This window comes from Hemitrygon akajei, chromosome 30 (assembly GCF_048418815.1).
Source record: "Hemitrygon akajei chromosome 30, sHemAka1.3, whole genome shotgun sequence".
NCBI lineage: Eukaryota > Metazoa > Chordata > Chondrichthyes > Myliobatiformes > Dasyatidae > Hemitrygon > Hemitrygon akajei.
This window is the reverse complement of record NC_133153.1, coordinates 8,547,324-8,566,450: the sequence shown is the minus strand read 5'-3', so window position 1 is coordinate 8,566,450 and position 19,127 is coordinate 8,547,324. Positions and strand designations below refer to the sequence as shown.

At 37.2% G+C, this 19,127-nt stretch overlaps 1 protein-coding gene across 10 annotated transcripts in view; it reads left to right on the top strand.

The window, feature by feature from the left end:
- The window catches only part of arnt2 (aryl-hydrocarbon receptor nuclear translocator 2), a 383,517-nt gene that overhangs the window by 214,317 nt on the left and 150,073 nt on the right, over window positions 1-19,127 (top strand). For all 10 annotated transcript variants that reach the window (XM_073032942.1, XM_073032941.1, XM_073032949.1 and 7 more), the window contains one exon: window positions 2,986-3,060. In XM_073032942.1, the coding sequence (XP_072889043.1) occupies window positions 2,986-3,060 (75 nt within the window). The remainder of the gene's footprint in view (window positions 1-2,985; window positions 3,061-19,127) is intronic.

The window sequence follows — 19,127 nt, the reverse complement described above, 5'->3', positions numbered from 1 at the left end:
AAGTTGTAAATATGATTTCACACTAACCAGGAGAGAGTGGAGGCCTCCAAGAATGACATTTTCAATAAATCAGGAGGAAATGAAAGACAATGAGAAGGAACTGGCAGCCATAGAGTGATAGCCCACAGCAGAAGATGTAAATAAAAATATGTAAAACTGAACAAATCCCAGGTTGTAAACAATTGTTAAAAGAATGAAAACTTAATACAAACTCTGCAAATCTTAGCTTAAGATTTTGACTCTGTGTTCCCCTCCATAGATACTGCCTGACTTACTGAGTACTTCCAGCAATTTGTTTATGTTGCTCAAGATTTCCGGCATCTACAGGATCTCTTGTGATTATCAAAGATTAATGTTCTTCATATGAATGAAAGATGGATGTGTTGATATCACAGATATGTATATGAAACATGGTTGCAGAGTGACCAGGACTCATTCCAGGTTATATACCATTTCCAAAAAATGGGCCAAGGTGGAGAGGAAATGGGCTGCAATTGTTAATTGAAGATTGTACTTGACCTATATAAAGACAGTAGATGCAGAATCAGTTTGGGATAAAATCATGAATAGCAGGGAAGGAATATACAAGGGTAAGAATCCATAGACGCCCTCCCAAGTGTTATATCCCAATTGGTCAGAGAATAAATGGCTAAAAATCAAATGTGCATTTGAAAGGAACTACAATTATTATGGATCTTAATCTATGCTTTGATTGGATAAAACAAACCTACAAGGGTATCATAGAAAAAATTATGGTATGTATCAGGGATTGCTTTTTGGAGTAGTATATTGCAAAGCATACTGGGGAGCAGGCTATTTTAGATTTAGTCTAAAATGGACTGGACAAACAAAGTAAGAATCAGGTCAACAGGGAAACAATGGCAGATTTCAGCTTGTCTATAATGCTCACCAAGGGTTTATCCCAATCAGAAATATAGATTACTTGAGAAAGGGGCACAATTTTTTTCTTAACAAAAGAGGTAAAAGGTCATGTTCGGTTGAAAAGTAGGGTACAAGAAGTGGTAGGGGTTAACAGTGAGCAGAGGACAGCAAAGTTTTTAGGAAGCAGCAGTGGAAGATTATAAAGTTCATAAGAATGGAGATAATGAATTTTGAGGGAAAGCTTGCATGTAGCTTTAGAACAAACAGTGATGGCTCTATGGATATATAAATAGGAGGAAGACAGCTAAAGTAAAAGTAAGGCATCTAGAGAATGAGGATGATGAATGAATAATAGCAGACATAGAAGTAGCAGATTTGGTGAATATAAACAAGAAAATTTGCAGATGCTGGAAATCCAAACAACACAGAGGATCTCGGCCCGAAAAGTCAACGGTTTACTCTTTTCCATTGATATTTTCTGGCCTGCTGAGTACCTCCAGAGATTTAGTGAATAATTTTGTTTGGTATCAAAGAACATAGAGCAGTGCAACACAGAAGCAAACCCTTTGGTCAACAACATGATAGGCAACATTGCTAATATCCCTAAGGTATCAACAAGATGAGAAAATTTGCAAAAATCCCGATTATAAGGGATAAAGTATTGGAGAAATCCAGGGGGCTAAAAGCAGACAAGTTAATAGGACTTGATAGGTAATGTGAATGTATACATTGTGACATAAACAAAATGTGAGAGGAACACAGCAGGCCAGGCAGCATCTATGGAAAAGAGTATAGTTGATGTTTAGGGTGAGACCCTTCAGCAAGGAGGGTTGCTTGGATTTCCAGCATCTGCATATTTTCACTTGTCGTGAGCTGGCCATACAGAACTGGAAGTTTGCATTAAAATCAATGGAAGGGAACTACCAATGACCAGCATTTGAAGAATTAATATATGGTTTATAATAAAGCCCAACAGTTTTAAGTGGTCTAATCATATCCAAAAGTAAAATTAAAGATAATATTGCCAAAAAGAGAAGGATGTTGGAATGGGGAAATTTCAGAGTTCACCAGTCCCAAGAAGGTAGGTTGCTCCTTCTGTACATTTGATGATTCTAATATCCAGATAGTGCTCAAACATTTTAAATTCTGAAAATAATCTTCATCAAACTCATTAATAACCTGGCGCAAATCAATTTCTTGGTTTAGCACAGATAGTTTTAACTAAAGTAAAGTGTGAATTTTGGAAGTAGTCCTTCACTCTAGCAACTGACAGTGAGTCTGCATTAATAGCTGACTATCCCAAGGGTTTCCCATATTTATTTTTGATGCAGAATATGGAGGCATTTTTTTTGTTCCAAATTTAAACAGATTTGGAGCATGTTCAATAAATTTAGATCTGATGAAAGACTTTTGGCTGCCACTATATAGTGTGAAGAACCAGCTGAGCTTCCTGTTGGTTACACATATCTAACTATTTGACATATTCATCAAGTAGGTGCCAGCTTCTGTTGAGCTATTTAGCTATTGAAAATCTAATCAAAATCTTATTGTTTTAGCCTCTGAAAGCATTAATCACATATTGATTGATGATTAACTATGGCAATAGTAATGACTAGTCCAAGGCTTCCCATTCTTGTTACACTAGTTTGTATTATCCTGGTGTACTCTAGTTTCTGTGAGCTGGTAGTGTGTGATTACATCAGCTGTTCACTGTTTTTATGTGGGAACCCCCATCAGCTAAAGCTCCTCTGCCTAATGTTATTGGAGTTTACACTTCTTGGCGAAGTCTGAAATATAAAAAAAGGAAAAAAAATCCTTGTGTTGGGCTTACATGGAAAGTGGGGAGGAAGGGGGCAATGTAACATTCAGGAAGAGAAGGGGATAGCAAAGTCATGTTCAGAAACATAGAAAGAAAAAATACATCGAACGTAATTAATTGTTCTCATTGCCACAGGATTTCTAGTGATGTAAGTATTTTTGCCAGTTCTGACCTGCTATAGTTAAAAGGAATCAGGAAAGAAGCTTGATTACAATACGACCATGTTGATAGAAATAATAACCTGTTCTTTTATCTAAGTGTATTACTTTTTTGTTTCTTTTCAGGAGCTCCTGGGAAAAGATATTGTAGACTTTTGCCACCCTGAAGATCAAAGCCATGTGCGGGACAGTTTTCAGCAGGTATTTATAGCATGCAGTAGCATGTAAAGCAAAACTTCACCTGTAGCATATTAACCTGCAATTGGCTGAATGATTTCCAGTTACTCTCTTTTCATGAAATTTCCACTTTCACCTTAAATCTCCAAAGAGGAATGGTCTTAGAATTAGTGTTACAATATACAAATACATTTACTGTTTTTCAAAAGTACATGATTTAGCTGTGGCTAAAGTAGCTTCTCTCAAAGCTAAGCACTCTCAATCAAAAATGAACTTAATGCTTAAGTGTGCACTGTGGGCAAAGACTTCTTGGAAACTAAACTGCATTCTGCATAAGAACAATTTTACCCATTTAAAGATTACTTCCTGATCTACTTTTATCGCAGATTAATTTGGTATATATGAAGCCTTATTATTTCCCCAAATAAAAATTGAGGAATGTATTTGTACCTACTCTCAAACTATTGGGAAATTATAACATGATGAGAGAGTGAGCTAAAGAGGCTTGTTATTTGTTCCAGCATACAAAATATTATACTGCCATTTGTACTTTGCTCCCTCTGAGTCAGAAGTTCATTGTTCATGTCTCAATCTAAACTTCTGAACATATAACGCAAGCTGAGACTTGAGTGCAGTAATGGAGGATAAAACTCTTAAAAGAAAAGTATCAGATTGTACTGGATCTGACCAACCTGATCCAGATCTAGAGGGGTGAACTGTACCTGAGATGACTCCTGCAAGCTGGAGTAAGCCGTAATTGGAGGCCCTCAGGTCATCTAATACTGAGATGGCTGCAGTGTATAACAGGTTTGCAGTGGGCAGTATATAAAGGTGTAATTCCATAAGGATGTGACCTTTAATTGGTCTGTCGATTATATACGCACATCTTTTGATCTTGTTTTTGGAAAAATGGTTGCTGGTAATATTACATTTTTAAAAATAACGATTTTCTTCTCCAAAGAACTTTATTTATTATTTGCCATTTTAATAGCGGTTCAGTTACTGGTCATCTGACAATCACTCATTTTTACCCTGTCGGAAGGTCAGTGCCATCTTAACCCACTTCATCCTTTTATTATCCTTGATACCTAATGAAGTTCCCTTAAATAATGTGCTTACTGGTGTTTTCTGAATTTCACTTCCATGGACAAGGCTTTAAAATAATGAAAATTTTCCAGTACTGCATAGCTTGCTTGTGTTTATTGTCTCACTTCTGAATTAGAATTGCAGAAAATACAAGCTTTCATAGATAAGGAGATGCTTTTTCTGTTTGAAGGAAATAGTTATCTAGATTAGATACAATGATCAGTGGATTTTTAATGAGGTGCATATTTTAAGTTTTTTTCCTACAACAACTCTACAACTTAGACTTAAAATCGAGTTGCATCAAGGTTAGATTTAGCAATGATTTCTGTTTTTCAGCCATCAATTAATAGACAAAGGCAACAACATGATTCAGCAGTCATTTGTTATTTTCCAAATTTCGGACCCCTTGTACACACGGTATCTCAAAAGTGTAGAGGGTATCTTTATTGCTCAGTCTCATTGGGGAGTATCCATATCTCTGAGCTAGAAGGCCATAGTTTATTGTCTACTCCAAAAATCTAAATACATAATAAAGGCTGACACATCAGTGCAGTAATTAGAAGGGCTGTGTTGGATACACCTCTCTCTCCCACCCCCGGGATACTTTCTTATTTTATTGTTTTACAACATTGAATCACAGTGGATTTAATTTGCTTTTTGACACAGATCAATAGAAAAAAGACTCTTTTGTGTCAAAGTGAAAACAGATCTCTAAAAATGATTTAAATTAATTACAAATATAAAACACAAGATAATTGATTGCATGTGCGTCACCTCCTTTAATATGCCACACCAAATCATCACTGGTGCAGCCAATTGGTTTTTAGAAGTCACATAATTAGTTAAATGGAGATTTGTTTTTGGAAACCTGTGTGCAACCAAGATGTTTCAATTGATTGTAGTAAAAAAAACAATGTATCTGGAAGGTCCAACTGCTGGTGAGTCAGTATCCTGACAAAAACTATACCAAAAGGACAAAAGAGCACTCCAAGCAATTCCACGAAAAACACAAGTCAGGAGATAGATACAGGTGGCCCCTGTTTTCCGAACGTTCGCTTTACGATAGCTCGCTATTATGAAAGAAAGACCTACATTAGTACCTGTTTTCGCTAACCAAAGAAGATTTTTGCTTTTACGAAGAAAAGACGCCCGCTTTATATGTGTGTTTGCCCCGAGAAAGACTACCATGACCGTGAAGCCTTGTATGGGCAGTTGTGTGCATGTGTACGTGTGTATGCATGTATGTATGTATCTGTGTATGTGCGTAGGCGTGTACGTGCAGATTTTTTTTCTCCAAGTCGATTTTGGCTCGCTGTCTTCCTGATTTTGATAAGTGAAACTACACCATACATACAATATTTCTACTTTATATAGGCTATATACAGTCAGCACTCCTTATCCGCGGATTCCGCATGCGCAGATTCAACCAGCCGCGGATCGGGAAAACCCAGAAGTTGTCTCTCCAGCACTCGTTGTTTGAACATGTACAAACTTTTTTTTCTTGTCATTATTCCCTAAACAATACAGTATAACAACTATTTACATAGCATTTACATTGTATTAGGTATTATAAGTAATCTAGAGATGACTTAAAAGTACAGGCAGTCCCCAGGTTATGAATGAGTTCCATTCCTGAGTCCATTTTTAAGTTGGATTTGAGGTCGGAACAGGTACATCCGGTATTATTTAGCATCAGTCAAATGTTTTTCTTAGTATATAGTACATATTTTACCTTTCTATGCATATAAAACACTTAAGAAACATACGTATTTCAATAATTAAACCACTGCGTTCTTAGTAATAATTGTAGCTTTCGTCGGGGCAGGACCTTTCACATGCTCCATTAAAATTGTTCCAATTGTTGACTGACTGTAGCCTAACACTTTTCCAAAGACCGATGGCGTTTCACCTCTTTCCGATCGCTTTATTACTTCCACCTTATTTTCAATCGCGATCGTGGTTATTTTCGTGAACAGAAACAGTGGATTCAGAGCTACGCCGAGTCCTAATGTCCACTGCTCTGAACATGTTAAATTAATTCCGGGGTTCCACTGGGTCCTAAAGACCGCTGCATTGATTCAGGTTAAATAAGGGACTTGAGCATCTGCGATTTTTGGTATCCATGGGGAGTCTCAGAACCAATCCCCCACGGATAAGGAGGGCTGACTGTATTTATGATATCATTTCTGCTTTTACTATATGTTAGTGTTATTTTAGGTTTTATGTGTTATTTGGTGTGATTTGGTAGGTTATTTTTTGGGTCTGGGGATGCTCAAAAATTTTTCCCATATAAATTAATGGTAATTGCTTCTTCGCTTTACAACATTTCGGTTTACAAACGGTTTCATAGGAACGCTCTACCTTCGGATAGTGGGGGAAACCTGTACAAGAAAACTCCCTTGGAGTACAGTTAAGTCAATCATCAAGAAATGGGAAGAATATAGCACAGCTGTAAATCTGGCTAGAGCAGGCCGTCCTCAAAAGCTGAGTTGCCCTGCAGGAAGAGGACTAGTGAGGGAGGCCACCAAGAGACCTATGGCAACTCTGGAGGAGTTACAGGCTTCAGTGGCTGAGATAGGAGAGGCTGTACATACAACTGTTACCTGGGTGCTTCAGCCTGGCTTTATGGGAGAGTGGCAAAGAGAAAGCCATTGTTTTTTTTTAAACTTTTTTTATTGTTTTCAAATAGTTACAAAATAAAAGTGTATGAGAAAAAAAAAATGTTACCCAGCCCCCCTCCCCTTAACCCCTCCCCCCTAACATCCCTAAAAAAAAGAAAGAGAAAAAAAAAGGAATGCCTGGATATTGGAAGATCCCCACACGCTCCACGGAGTTCGTAATAACTTTAGTGTATGCATTTATTTCTTTCCCCAAGTAACCAATTATTTCATCTTCGGAGCACCTATATATTTAATCCTGTCTTTTGTAAATAAGGGCGCCAAATTTTCAAAAATGTTTCATATTTATCTCTTAAATTGTAAGTGATTTTTTCAAGTGGAATACAGCCATAAATTTCGTTCTTCCAACGATCTATACTTAGATATGTATCCGATTTCCAAGTCACTGCAATAGCTTTTTTGGCTACTGCCAATGCAATTTTTATAAATTCTTTCTGATATTTATTCAATCTGGATATCGGTTTTATCCCTTCAATATTACCTAGTAAAAGTAATGTTGGGTTGTGTGGAAGTTGTATTCCAATGATTTGTTCCAGTAAAACTCTTAAATTTGTCCAAAAAGGTTGAATTTTGGAGCAAGACCAAGTAGAATGTAAAAAAGTACCAATTTCTTGGTTACATCGAAAACACTGATCAGATAGATTTGGGTTTAATTTGTTTATTTTTTGTGGTGTAATATATAGTTGATGTAAAAAATTGTATTGCACTAATCTTAATCGAACGTTTATTGTATTTGTCATACTCTCAAGACATAGTCTTGACCAGTTTTTTTCTTCAATTTTGATATTCAAATCACTTTCCCATTTTTGTCTTGACTTATGGACTCCTTGTTTAATTGCCTGTTTTTGAATCAAATTATACATACAAGAGATAAATTTTTTAATCTTTCCTTTTTGAATTAAAGTTTCTATTTCATTGGGTTTCGGTAGTAACATTGTTTGACCTAGCTTTTCTCTTAAATAAGCCCTTAGTTGAAAGTAACAAAAAAGAGTGTTGTTTGATACTTTATATTTATTCTTTAATTGATCAAATGACATTAATATACCTCCTTCAAAACAATCTCCTATATATCTAATCCCTTTTTGAAACCAATTATATAAAAGTTGATTATCCATTGTAAAAGGAATAAGTCTATTTTGGATTAAAGATCTCTTTGCTAATAAGGATTTCTTTGTCTCATCGTCAACATTTATCTTATTCCATAAATCAATCAAATGTTTTAATATAGGAGATTCTTTCTTTTCCCGTATCCATTTAGATTCCCATTTATATATAAAGTCTTCTGGTATGTTTTCTCCTATTTTATCTAGTTCTAATCTGATCCACGCCGGTTTGTCTTTCTCAAAAAAGGATGCAATAAATCTAAGTTGATTTGCTTTATAATAATTCTTAAAATTTGGAAGTTGTAACCCTCCTAGCTCAAATTTCCATGTCAATTTTTCCAACGATATTCTTGACATCTTACCTTTCCAAAGAAACTTCCTCACATATTTATTCAGCTCTTGAAAAAACTTCTGGGGTAATTGTATTGGTAGTGATTGAAATAAGTATTGTAATCTAGGGAATATATTCATTTTTATGGTATTTACTCTACCTACTAATGTTATTGGTAATACCATCCATTTATCAAGATCTTCTTGAATTTTTTTCAATAGTGGTAAATAATTTAATTTGTATATGTTCTTTATATCATTATCGACTCTTATACCTAAATATTTTATACCATTTGCCGGCCATCTAAACTGGGTTATTGATCGACATTGATTATAGTCTCCTTTAGTAAGAGGTAAAATTTCACTTTTGTCCCAATTTATTTTGTAACCTGATACTTTCCCATATTCTTCTAATCTATAGGATAATTTACGCAACGATTGCAATGGGTTTGTTAGATAAAGTAGAACATCATCAGCAAATAAGTTGATCTTGTATTCTTCTTGGTTAACTCTAAAACCCTTAATATCTGGGTCCATTCTGATCAGTTCAGCTAATGGCTCTATCGCCAACACAAATAAAGCAGGTGATAATGGACAACCTTGTCTAGTTGACCTTGTTAACTGAAATGGTGTTGAAATTTGACCATTTGTCACTACTTTAGCTTTGGGATTAGTATTTAAGGTTTTAATCCATTTTATAAAGGATACTCCTAATCCGTATTTTTCCAATACCTTAAATAAAAAATCCCACTCCAATCTATCAAATGCTTTTTCTGCATCTAAAGCAACTGCCACGCTCATTTCCTCCCTCTTCTGTGCTAAATGAATTATACTAAATAAGCGAGTTACATTATCTGCTGATTGTCTATTTTTAATAAATCCTGTTTGATCCATATGTACTAATTTTGGTAAGCATTTAGATAATCTATTAGATAAGATTTTTGCTATTATTTTATAATCAGTATTTAATAAAGAAATCGGTCTATATGATGATGGCTTTAAAGGATCTCCATCTTTTTTTGGCAATACTATTAAAATGGCTGTCGAAAAGGATTCTGGAAGTTTATGCGTTCTTTCCGCTTGGCGTATTAACTCCATAAGAGGAGGAATTAATAAATCTTTAAACTTTTTATAGAATTCAGGCGGAAAACCATCTTCTCCTGGAGATTTATTACTTTGGAGTGATCCTAGGGCTTCTTCGACCTCTTTCAATGTAAAAGGCATATCTAATCCCTTCTGTTCTTCCGTATTTAATTTTGGAAGAGTCATTTGTGATAGAAACCTTTCTATCTTGACATTGTCATTTTGTGATTCTGATTTGTACAACTCAGAGTAAAAATTCTTAAAAGCTTCATTAATTTCTAAAGGTTTATAAGTAATTTTATTTACTCTTGTTCGAATTGCATTTATTGTTTTAGAAGTCTGGTCTGTTTTTAGCTGCCATGCAAGAACTTTATGTGATCTTTCACCTAGTTCATAATATCTTTGTTTAGTTCTCATAATTGCTTTTTCCGTTCGATATGTTTGGAGCGTATTATATTGTAACTTCTTGTTAATGAGTTGTCTTCGTTTTTCTTCTGTCATATTTCTTTGGGATTCTTTTTCTAATTTCGTAATCTCTTTTTCCAATTGATCTATTTCTATCATATATTCCTTCTTAATTTTAGAAGTATAACTTATTATCTGACCTCTCAAGTATGCCTTCATTGCTTCCCACACTATAAATTTATCATCAACTGAATGTGAATTTATATCTAAAAAGAACTGAATCTGTTTTTTCATAAAATCACAAAAGTCTTGATGTTTTAATAATATTGAATTAAATCTCCACCTATAAACTGATTCCTCTTTATCTGTCATTATCATTGTCATTATTAAAGGAGAATGATCTGACAGTATTCTTGCTTTATATTCCACATTTTTCACTCTATCTTGAATATTTGTTGATAATAGGAAAAAGTCTATCCTTGAGTATGTTTTATGTCTATTTGAATAAAATGAATAATCTCTTTCTTTTGGATTAATTCTTCTCCATATATCAATCAGATTTAAGTCTTTCATCAATGATAGAGTTAATTTTACTGCTTTTGATTTTGTAACAACCTTTGTTGATCTATCTAAAGCTGGATCTAGACAAAAATTAAAATCTCCACCTATTAATATTTTATCATGTGCGTTGGCCAAATTCAAAAAGACCTCCTGTATGAATTTTACATCATTTTCATTTGGTGCATAAATGTTCATAAGGGTCCATAGTTCTGAAAAAATTTGACAGTGTATAATTAGATATCTCCCCGCCGAATCAATTAATATGTTTTGTATTTTAATTGGTAGATTTTTGTTAACCAAAATTGCAACTCCTCTCGCCTTTGAATTAAATGAAGCTGCAATAACATTTCCAACCCAGTCTCTTTTTAATTTCTGGTGTTCTGTGTCTGTTAAATGAGTTTCTTGTAAAAAAGCTATATCTGTTTTCATTTTTTTAATATATGTTAAAATTCTTTTTCTTTTTACTGGCCCATTAAGCCCATTAACATTAAAACTTAAAAAGTTTAGTAGATTAGTCATTATTTTTTTTTATTATATTATTCCAATCTATAATAATACCTAATCTTTCCACTTTCATGGTATCTTGGGAAATCTTTATAAAAATCTCCGTGTTGCTATGTGTGTGTCCCCACCAATCATCCAGGCTAAAAGATAGAAGAAAATTAAAATATAAAGAAAAAAACAAAATACCCCCCTACTAATGTTGTGGAAAAATAACACAACATTACCCCCCTCTGCTGTACGGGTCATGGCAACCGCCATGATTACACACGTGAATCCCGCAGTAACCGATCCAAAGCTCCCCAGCCCCCCCCCGCAACACAAAAACGTATATGTATAAGAAGAGAAAAAAAAAAGAAATACCATTCTCATTTAGTATTTCTAAAATTTTGCTCCCCTTTTCTATAATATCCATAAATGTCCATCAATTCTGTTCGTTGGGTCTATCTTCATAGCGAATAGATGGAAGATCTTGTACAAACTCCTCCGCTTTTCGATAATCGGGAAAAAAATTTTTTCCTTCCTCCAAAAAAATTATCAGTGTTGCTGGATGACGCATTGTAAATTTGTAACCCTTTACCCATAAGGCTTTTTTCACTGGGTTAAATTCCTTCTTCCTCTTCAACAGGTTGTGACTTATATCAGGGTAAAAAAGGACTGGTTTTCCTGCTATCATCAATGGCCCGTTTCTATTTTTGGCACTTTGGGCAGCAGCCTTCAGGATCTTTTCTTTGTCTTGGTATCGTAAGCATTTTATCAAAATTGATCGTGGGTTTTGATCAGCTCGAGGTCTTGGCCTTAAGGATCTATGAGCCCTTTCGATCTCAATTGGAATTTCTCCTTCCATTTCCAACTTTTCAGGGATCCATTTTTGAAAAAAATTTATTGGGTCTTCTTCTATATCTTCTTTAAGTCCAACAATTTTAATATTATTTCGTCTACTGAAATTTTCAAGCTTATCAATTTGTTCCATAAATTGTTTTCTTTCTGATGCCCAAGCAGCATTTTCATTTTCTATTTTGTCCATTCTTTCAACCATGTCCTCCGTTGTAGTTTCCAAGTCCGTAATTCTTTTTTCCATTTTTTCCTGTCTCTTTGTCATTTTATCAAGCATAATCTCCATTTTGGTCATTTTTTTTTCGAGTCTTTTTTGATTATTTTTAATTATTTTTAATGTGTCTAATTTACGCATTATTTGCCTCAAAGTCTTTTCTATATTTCTAGAAGGACTTTTAGCTTCTTCTTCATCTGATCTTTCCGAGACATTTGACTCTCCCTCCGATTCACTGTCACTTTCAGTTGCAGTGGTAGCTGGGCTTTGTAGTTCTTGTTGCTCCCGTTTGCGCATGCTCCGTCCTTCGGGTTTGCGCAATTCACGATGACCCTTCCCTTCAGGAATGGCCATTGTTGCCGCGGTCTCTTGTTCCGCCTCGCCGGTGGCACAACGTACCTGAGACCGCGGTTCCTCGGCAGACGTGGGCCCCGCTCTTGTTCCAACTTGCGTAATCTTCCCGGTATTAGTTTTCTTCATCTTCCTTCTTTGAGGCATTGCTTGACACAGTCCGGAGTAGTTTATAAGTAACTTTTAGAAGATACTGACTAACTTTTCTTCATTTAGACATTAATTTATTAACTTTTTACGGGAGAGCTGGGTTCCAGCGTCTCGATCCTACGTCATCACGTGACGTCCCCGAGAAAGCCATTGTTGAAAAAAACCCATATGAAATCTTGGCTGGAATTTGCCAGAAGGCATGTGGGACACTCCGAAGTCAGCTGGAAGAAGATTCTATGGTCTATTGAAACCAAAATTGAACTTTTTGACCATCAGATTAAATGCTATGTTTGGCGTAAGCCAAACACCGCACATCATCAAAATCACACCATCCCTTTGGTGAAGTATGGTGGTGACCACATCCTGCTGTGGTGTTGCTTCACTGCAGCAGGCCTTGGTATGCTTGTGAAGGTAGAAGGTAAAATTAATGCAGCAAAATACAAGGAAATCCTGGAGTAAAACCTGATGCAGTCTGCAAGAGAACTATGTCTTGGGAGAAAAGTTGTTTTCCACCAAGACAATGACTCAAAGCATGAAGCCAAAGCTGTACAGGAATGGCTTTAAACCACCAATTTAATGTCCTGGAGTGGTCAAATCAGAGTCCAGACATTAATCCAATTGAGAATTGATGGCTGAACTTGAAAAGGGCTATTCACTTATGATCCCCATGCAATCTGACAGAGCTTGAGCAGTTTTGTTAAGAAGAATGGGGAAAGATTGCAGTGTCCAGATGTGCAAAGCTGATAGAGACCTACCCACACAGACTCAAGACTGTAATTGCTGCCAAAGGTGCATCTACTAAATACTGACTTGAAGGGGGTGAATATTTATGCAATCAATTATTTTGTATTTTAGATTTGTTATTAATTTAGATCACTTTGTAGAAATCTCTTTTCACTTTGACATAAAAGAGTCTTTTTCTATTGATCAGTGTCAAAAAAGCCAAATTAAATTTCCTGTGATTCAATGTTGTAAAACAATAAAACATGAAAACTTCCATGGGGAGGGGGGTGATTACTTTTTATAGGCACTCTAAGTCCTTAAACAGGCTTGGTTGGATTTTACTGGACCTGATCCAGATGCAAAGGGTTGACCTTTTGCACCCGAAATTCCTCCTGTGAGCTGGAGCAGGTTGTATGTGAAGATGAGCCCTCAGGTACTCTACCAAAGTCGTAGTTGCAGTGGGCAATATATAGAAGTGTATTATAATAGGAAGGTGCCTTTAATTGTTCTCCTAATAATTAGATACATTTAAGCCTATCAGAAATACTTTCAAATAAAGTAAAAATGTAAACATTATTGAAGTCAAAAATAAATTTAAAATACATAAAAGTAATAGAAATTGATTAATGAAATCAAGTAAAATTAACAAGTTCCAAATCTCCATGAGTCACGCTACTTATGCCTGTTTCTGAAGTAAGGCTGAGGGGTTTCAACAAAGCTTCTCTGGTGTCTTACCTCAGTATGTTATTACTATGCCACTGGATTCATTGGTGAGCTCAGCAACAACGTAGATCAAGTGTGGTATCCCATATATCTCTGATTTAACCTGTTTCAGTGGTCAGATACTGAAGTCAAATTGGCCAGCAAGGACTTTCTTGCATAGGTGAACAACTCTTACTGGTCCTCTGGTTATTATCTCAATGCTATCTGCACTTTATTATTAAGCATGTACCTCGTTCAATTTAACCAAGATGCACCACTCTTATTAAAAGCACCATGCTTAGTTTGGTGTGCAGCGTTGAAGACAACGTTGTTTTCACTGGCATTACAGAAAATACAAAGTTTATTTGAGCCTCTCAAAGAACATACCATAGCTAGTCTGTGCCGAACAATTAATCTGACTAGTCCTATTGATTTGCACCTGGACATAGCCCCCCCCCCCCCCAATACACCTTCCATCCAGGTACCTATGCGAATTTCTCTTAAACGTTGAAACCAAACCCACATCCAGCACTTCAGCCAACAGCTCATTCCACACTGTCACCACTCTCTGAGTGAAGAACACTTCCCTCATGTGCCCTTAAATATTTCACCTTTCACCCTTAACTCATGACCTCTAGTTCTAGTCTCATCCAATCTCAATGGGAAAAGTTTGCTTAAATTTACTTTATTTATACCCCTCATAATTTTGAATATTTTATCAAATCACCTCTCATTCATCTATGCTGTAGGGAATGAAGTCCTAACCTAGCCAACATTTCCCTATAGGTTAGGTCCTCAAGTCCTCAGGTAGCATTCTTGTAAATTTTCTCTGCACTCTTTCAAACTTCTTTACATTTTTCCTGTAGGTAGGTGACCAGAACTCCACACAAAACTCCAAATTAGGTCTCAAAACATCTTATACAACTTCAACATAACATCCCAACTCCTGTACTCAGTACTTTGATTTTTGAAGGCCAATGTGCCAAAAACTCTCTTTATGACCCTATCTGTCTGTGGCACCACTATCAAGGAATTATGGACCTGTATTCCCAGATTATTTTGTTCTATTGCACTCCTCAGTGCCCTACCAATCACCATGTAGCTCTTGCCCTGATTTGTCCTCTCAAAGTGCAACACCTTACACTTCTCTGCATTAAATTCCTTCTGCCATTTTTAGCCCATTATTCCAGACAGACCAACAGACAGACAGACATACTTTATTGATCCCGAGGGAAATTGGGTTTCATTACAGCTGCACCAACCAAGAATAGTGCAGAAATACAGCAATATAAAACCATAAATAATTAAATAATAGTAAGTTAATCATGCCAAGAGGAAATAAAGTCCAGGACGAGCCTATTGGCTCAGGGTGTCTGACACTCCGAGGGAGGAGTTGTAAAGTTTGATGGTCACGGGGAGGAATGACTTCCTATGATGCTCAGTGTTGCATCTCAGTGGAATGAGTCTCTGGCTGAATGTACACCTGTGCCTAATCAGTACATTATGGAGTGGATGGGAATCATTGTCCAAGATGGCATGCAACTTGGACAGCATCCTCATTTCAGACACCACCATCAGAGAGTCCAGTTCCACTCCCACAACATCACTGGCCTTACGAATGAGTTTGTTGGTTCTGTTGATGTCTGCTACCCTCAGCCTGCTGCCCCAGCACACAACAGCAAAATTGATAGCACTGGCCACCACAGACTCATAGAACATCTTCAGCATCGTCCGGCAGATGTTAAAGGACCTCAGTCTCCTCAGGAAATAGAGATGGCTCTGACCTTTCTTGTAGACAGCCTCAGTGTTCTTTGACCAGTCCAGTTTATTGTCCATTCGTATCCCCAGGTATTAGTAATCCTCCACTATGTCCACACTGACCCCTTGGATGGAAACGGGTCACCGGGGCCTTATCCCTCCTTAGGTCCACCACCAGCTCCTTAGTCTTTTTCACATTAAGCTGCAGCTGATTCTGCTCGCACCATGTGACAAAGTTTCCCACCGTAGCCCTGTATTCAGCCTCATCTTCCTTACTGATGCATCCAACTATGGCAGAGTCATCAGAAAACTTCTGAAGATGGCAAGACTCTGTGTTGTAATTGAAGTCCGAGATGTAGATGGTGAAGAGAAAGGGAGACAAGACAGTCCCCTATGGAGCCCCAGTGCTGCTGACCACTCTGTCTGGATCCAACTGGTCCAGATCCCACTGCAAGCTTTGATAGCCTTCCTCGCTCACCACTGCTTGGTTTAACACAATATCATCCAGATCGTTGGTATAGATGACAAACAACAACAGATCCAGTAATGATCCCTGTGGCACACCAGTAGTTATAGGCCTCCAGTCAGAGATGCAACCACCTGCTTCCACTCTCTGGCTTCTTCTCTAAAGCCAATATCTAATGCAGATAACTAGCTCATCCTGAATGTCAAGCAACTGAATCTTCTTGACCAACATCCGATGCGGGATGTTGTCAATGACCTTGTTAAAGTCCTTGTAGACAACATCCATTACCTTCCCTTCATCAACTTACCTGGTAACTTCCTTGAAAAACTCTATAAGATTGGTTAGATATGACCTACCATGCATTGGTCTATAACATCACGGCTTATTCTTAGAGCTTTTTTTAAACAACAGAACAAGACTAACTATCCTCCAATCCTCTGGCACCTTACTAGTTGCTAAGGAGGTTTTAAACATCTCTGCTAGGGACCCTGCAATTTCTGCACTAGCTTCCCACAAGGTCCGAGGGGACACCTTGTCAGGACCTGGCAATTTATCCACCCTAATTTGCCTCAAGATGGCAAACATCTCCTCTTCTGTCATTTGTATACAGTCACTGCTGTTGTGCCTCATTTCTGTAGACTCTGTATCTGTCTCTCGAGTAAATACAGATGCAAAAAATCCATTTAAGATCTCTCCCCCCCCCCTCCCCATCATAGATCCATCTAGAGCTCCATCATAGATAACCACTCTGATCTTCAAGAGGACCAATTTTGCACTTGCAATCCTTTTGCTCTTAGTATAATCTGTAGAACTCCTTGGGTTCTCCTTCACCTTGTCTGCTAGAGCAACCTCATGCCTTCTTTAAGCCTTCCTGATTTTCCTCTCAAGTGTTACCTTACATTTCCGTATTCTCATGTTCTCATTTGTTCCTTCCTGCCTTTAGCTGCTATGCATTTCCTTCTTCTTAACCAGGGCCTCAGTATCTCTTGAAAACAAGATTCCGTAAACCTTTTCCTTGCCTTTTATTCTGACAGGAACATACAAACTCTGTCTCAAAATTACACTTTTGAAGGCCTCCTATTTACCAAATACACCTTTGCCAGAAAACAACCTATCCCAATCCACACTTGCCAGGTCCTATCTGATACTTTAAAACTAATGGTGGTATGATCACTGGATGCAAAGTGTTTCAGTACACAAACTTCTGTTACCTGCACTGTCTCATTCCCTTTTAGGAAATCTAGTATTGCACTCTCTCTAATTGGCACCTCTGTGTATTGAGTAAGGAAATTTGCCTGAACACTTTTGACAAACTCTATCCCATCTAGCCTTTTTACAGTACAGGAGTCCCAATCAATATGTAGAATGTTAAAATCACCTACTTTCACAACCTTTTATTTTTTGCAACAGTCTGCAAACTATATACAAATTTTCTCTTCTAAATCCTGCTGACTATTGGGTGGTCTGTAATATAATCCTATTAACATGATCATCCCTTTCTTATTCCTCAGTTCCACCTATGTAGCCTTAGTAGAGCTCTCATAATACATGCTTTTGTCTTGCATTCATAAACTAATTTCTAACCTCACCTAAACCGTTGACATTATCAGAGATTTGATGACATGAAAAGAGATAGAGAGGAATTTAAAATGAATGGACATCTGTATTTGAACCTAGAAGCATCTGCACTTTTATTTTCCTAGAAGAGATAAAGATATGAACTGCAGTGGAAAACATGGATATAGATGTGCAAACTCAAGCCAACGACAACATGGGACCAGTATCACCAGTTTTATCTGCGGTACAATCGGAAGCCCTTGATCTGGGTTTTCATAGTCGTGTCCGTGTGACCCTGTGAAAGGGGTGCGGTGTATATTTCTATTCATTCAAGGGTGTTGGTCAAGGGAAGTTTTTTCAAGCATTTAATCACAAATTTCAAAACCAAAAGAAACTATGTTTTGTAATCAATCTGGGAACCAGAAACCTTTAATTGAGAGAGATAAGACAATTGAAGCTGTAGTTTCCTCCCTAAAGGGGCGTAGTTTGGGGGAGTTGCCTCAGTTTGTTCAATCTTCACTTTCAAATCCCATGCAGTTCCACTTCTGCTTTCTTTGGCTCAATGTCAAAACACTTGACATTTGTTCAACTCACTATCCTACTTGCATTTCCTTACTCTCTCCTACCATTCTGAAAGTCCTTTACCCATTCGACTGTTAGTTCCCAGTCTGAGAATTGCATGATCTTAAACATATATTTCAATTCCCCCCATCCCCTGCCAACCCTCTTAAGTGTACATGAGGATGACTGATAAGTAGCAAGTTACATTTGCACCGCAGAAGTGCCAGGCAATGATCATCCTCAACAAGAGAGAATCTAATCACTGATGGTTAACGGCATTACTATTGACAAATGCCCAATGTCCTCGGGACCATGTTGACCAGAAGCTCAGATAGACTAGTCACATAAGTAGTGTGGCCATAAAAATTGATCAGACTTGTGTGTCCTTTGTCTAGTGACTTAATTTTTTGACAAGTGAAAGCACTTGAATCATTTTGCAGGGCAGAAGTCAGGAACATGATGGTATGCCCACCACTTGCATAAATGACTGCAGCATCAATATCTCTTAAGCTCAACACTATCAAAGATAAAGCAGCCAGTTGGCTTGGTACCTTTTAATGTCCCTAAACCTTCATTTCCTCCTTAATCACCAGCATTCCATGACTGCACTACGATCCCATTACAATTAGTTACTAAGACTACTTAGCCAGCACCTCCAGAATTTGTGACTTCTACAAGTAAGAAGGACATAGGCAGCAGAAACGTAGCAGTATCTCTGCCTGCAAGGTCCACTCCAAGTCACACAAAATTCTGACTTGGAAATACATCACTAGTCTTTCATCATTGATGCATTTAAATCCCAGCTTTCATTTTGAAGCCCCTTAAGTGCACTGTATGGGAATACCTTTCCCAGGTTACTGCAACAGTTCAAGGAGGCAATTGAGCACCACCTCTCAAGGGCAAAAGAGCAATACTAACAGAGTTTAATAGGTAGAAACAGATGATGTTCCCCCCAGGTTAGGGGGTCATTAGTCAAAACATAAAGGGTCAGGTATTCAAGACAGATGTGAAGAAATTTCTTCACC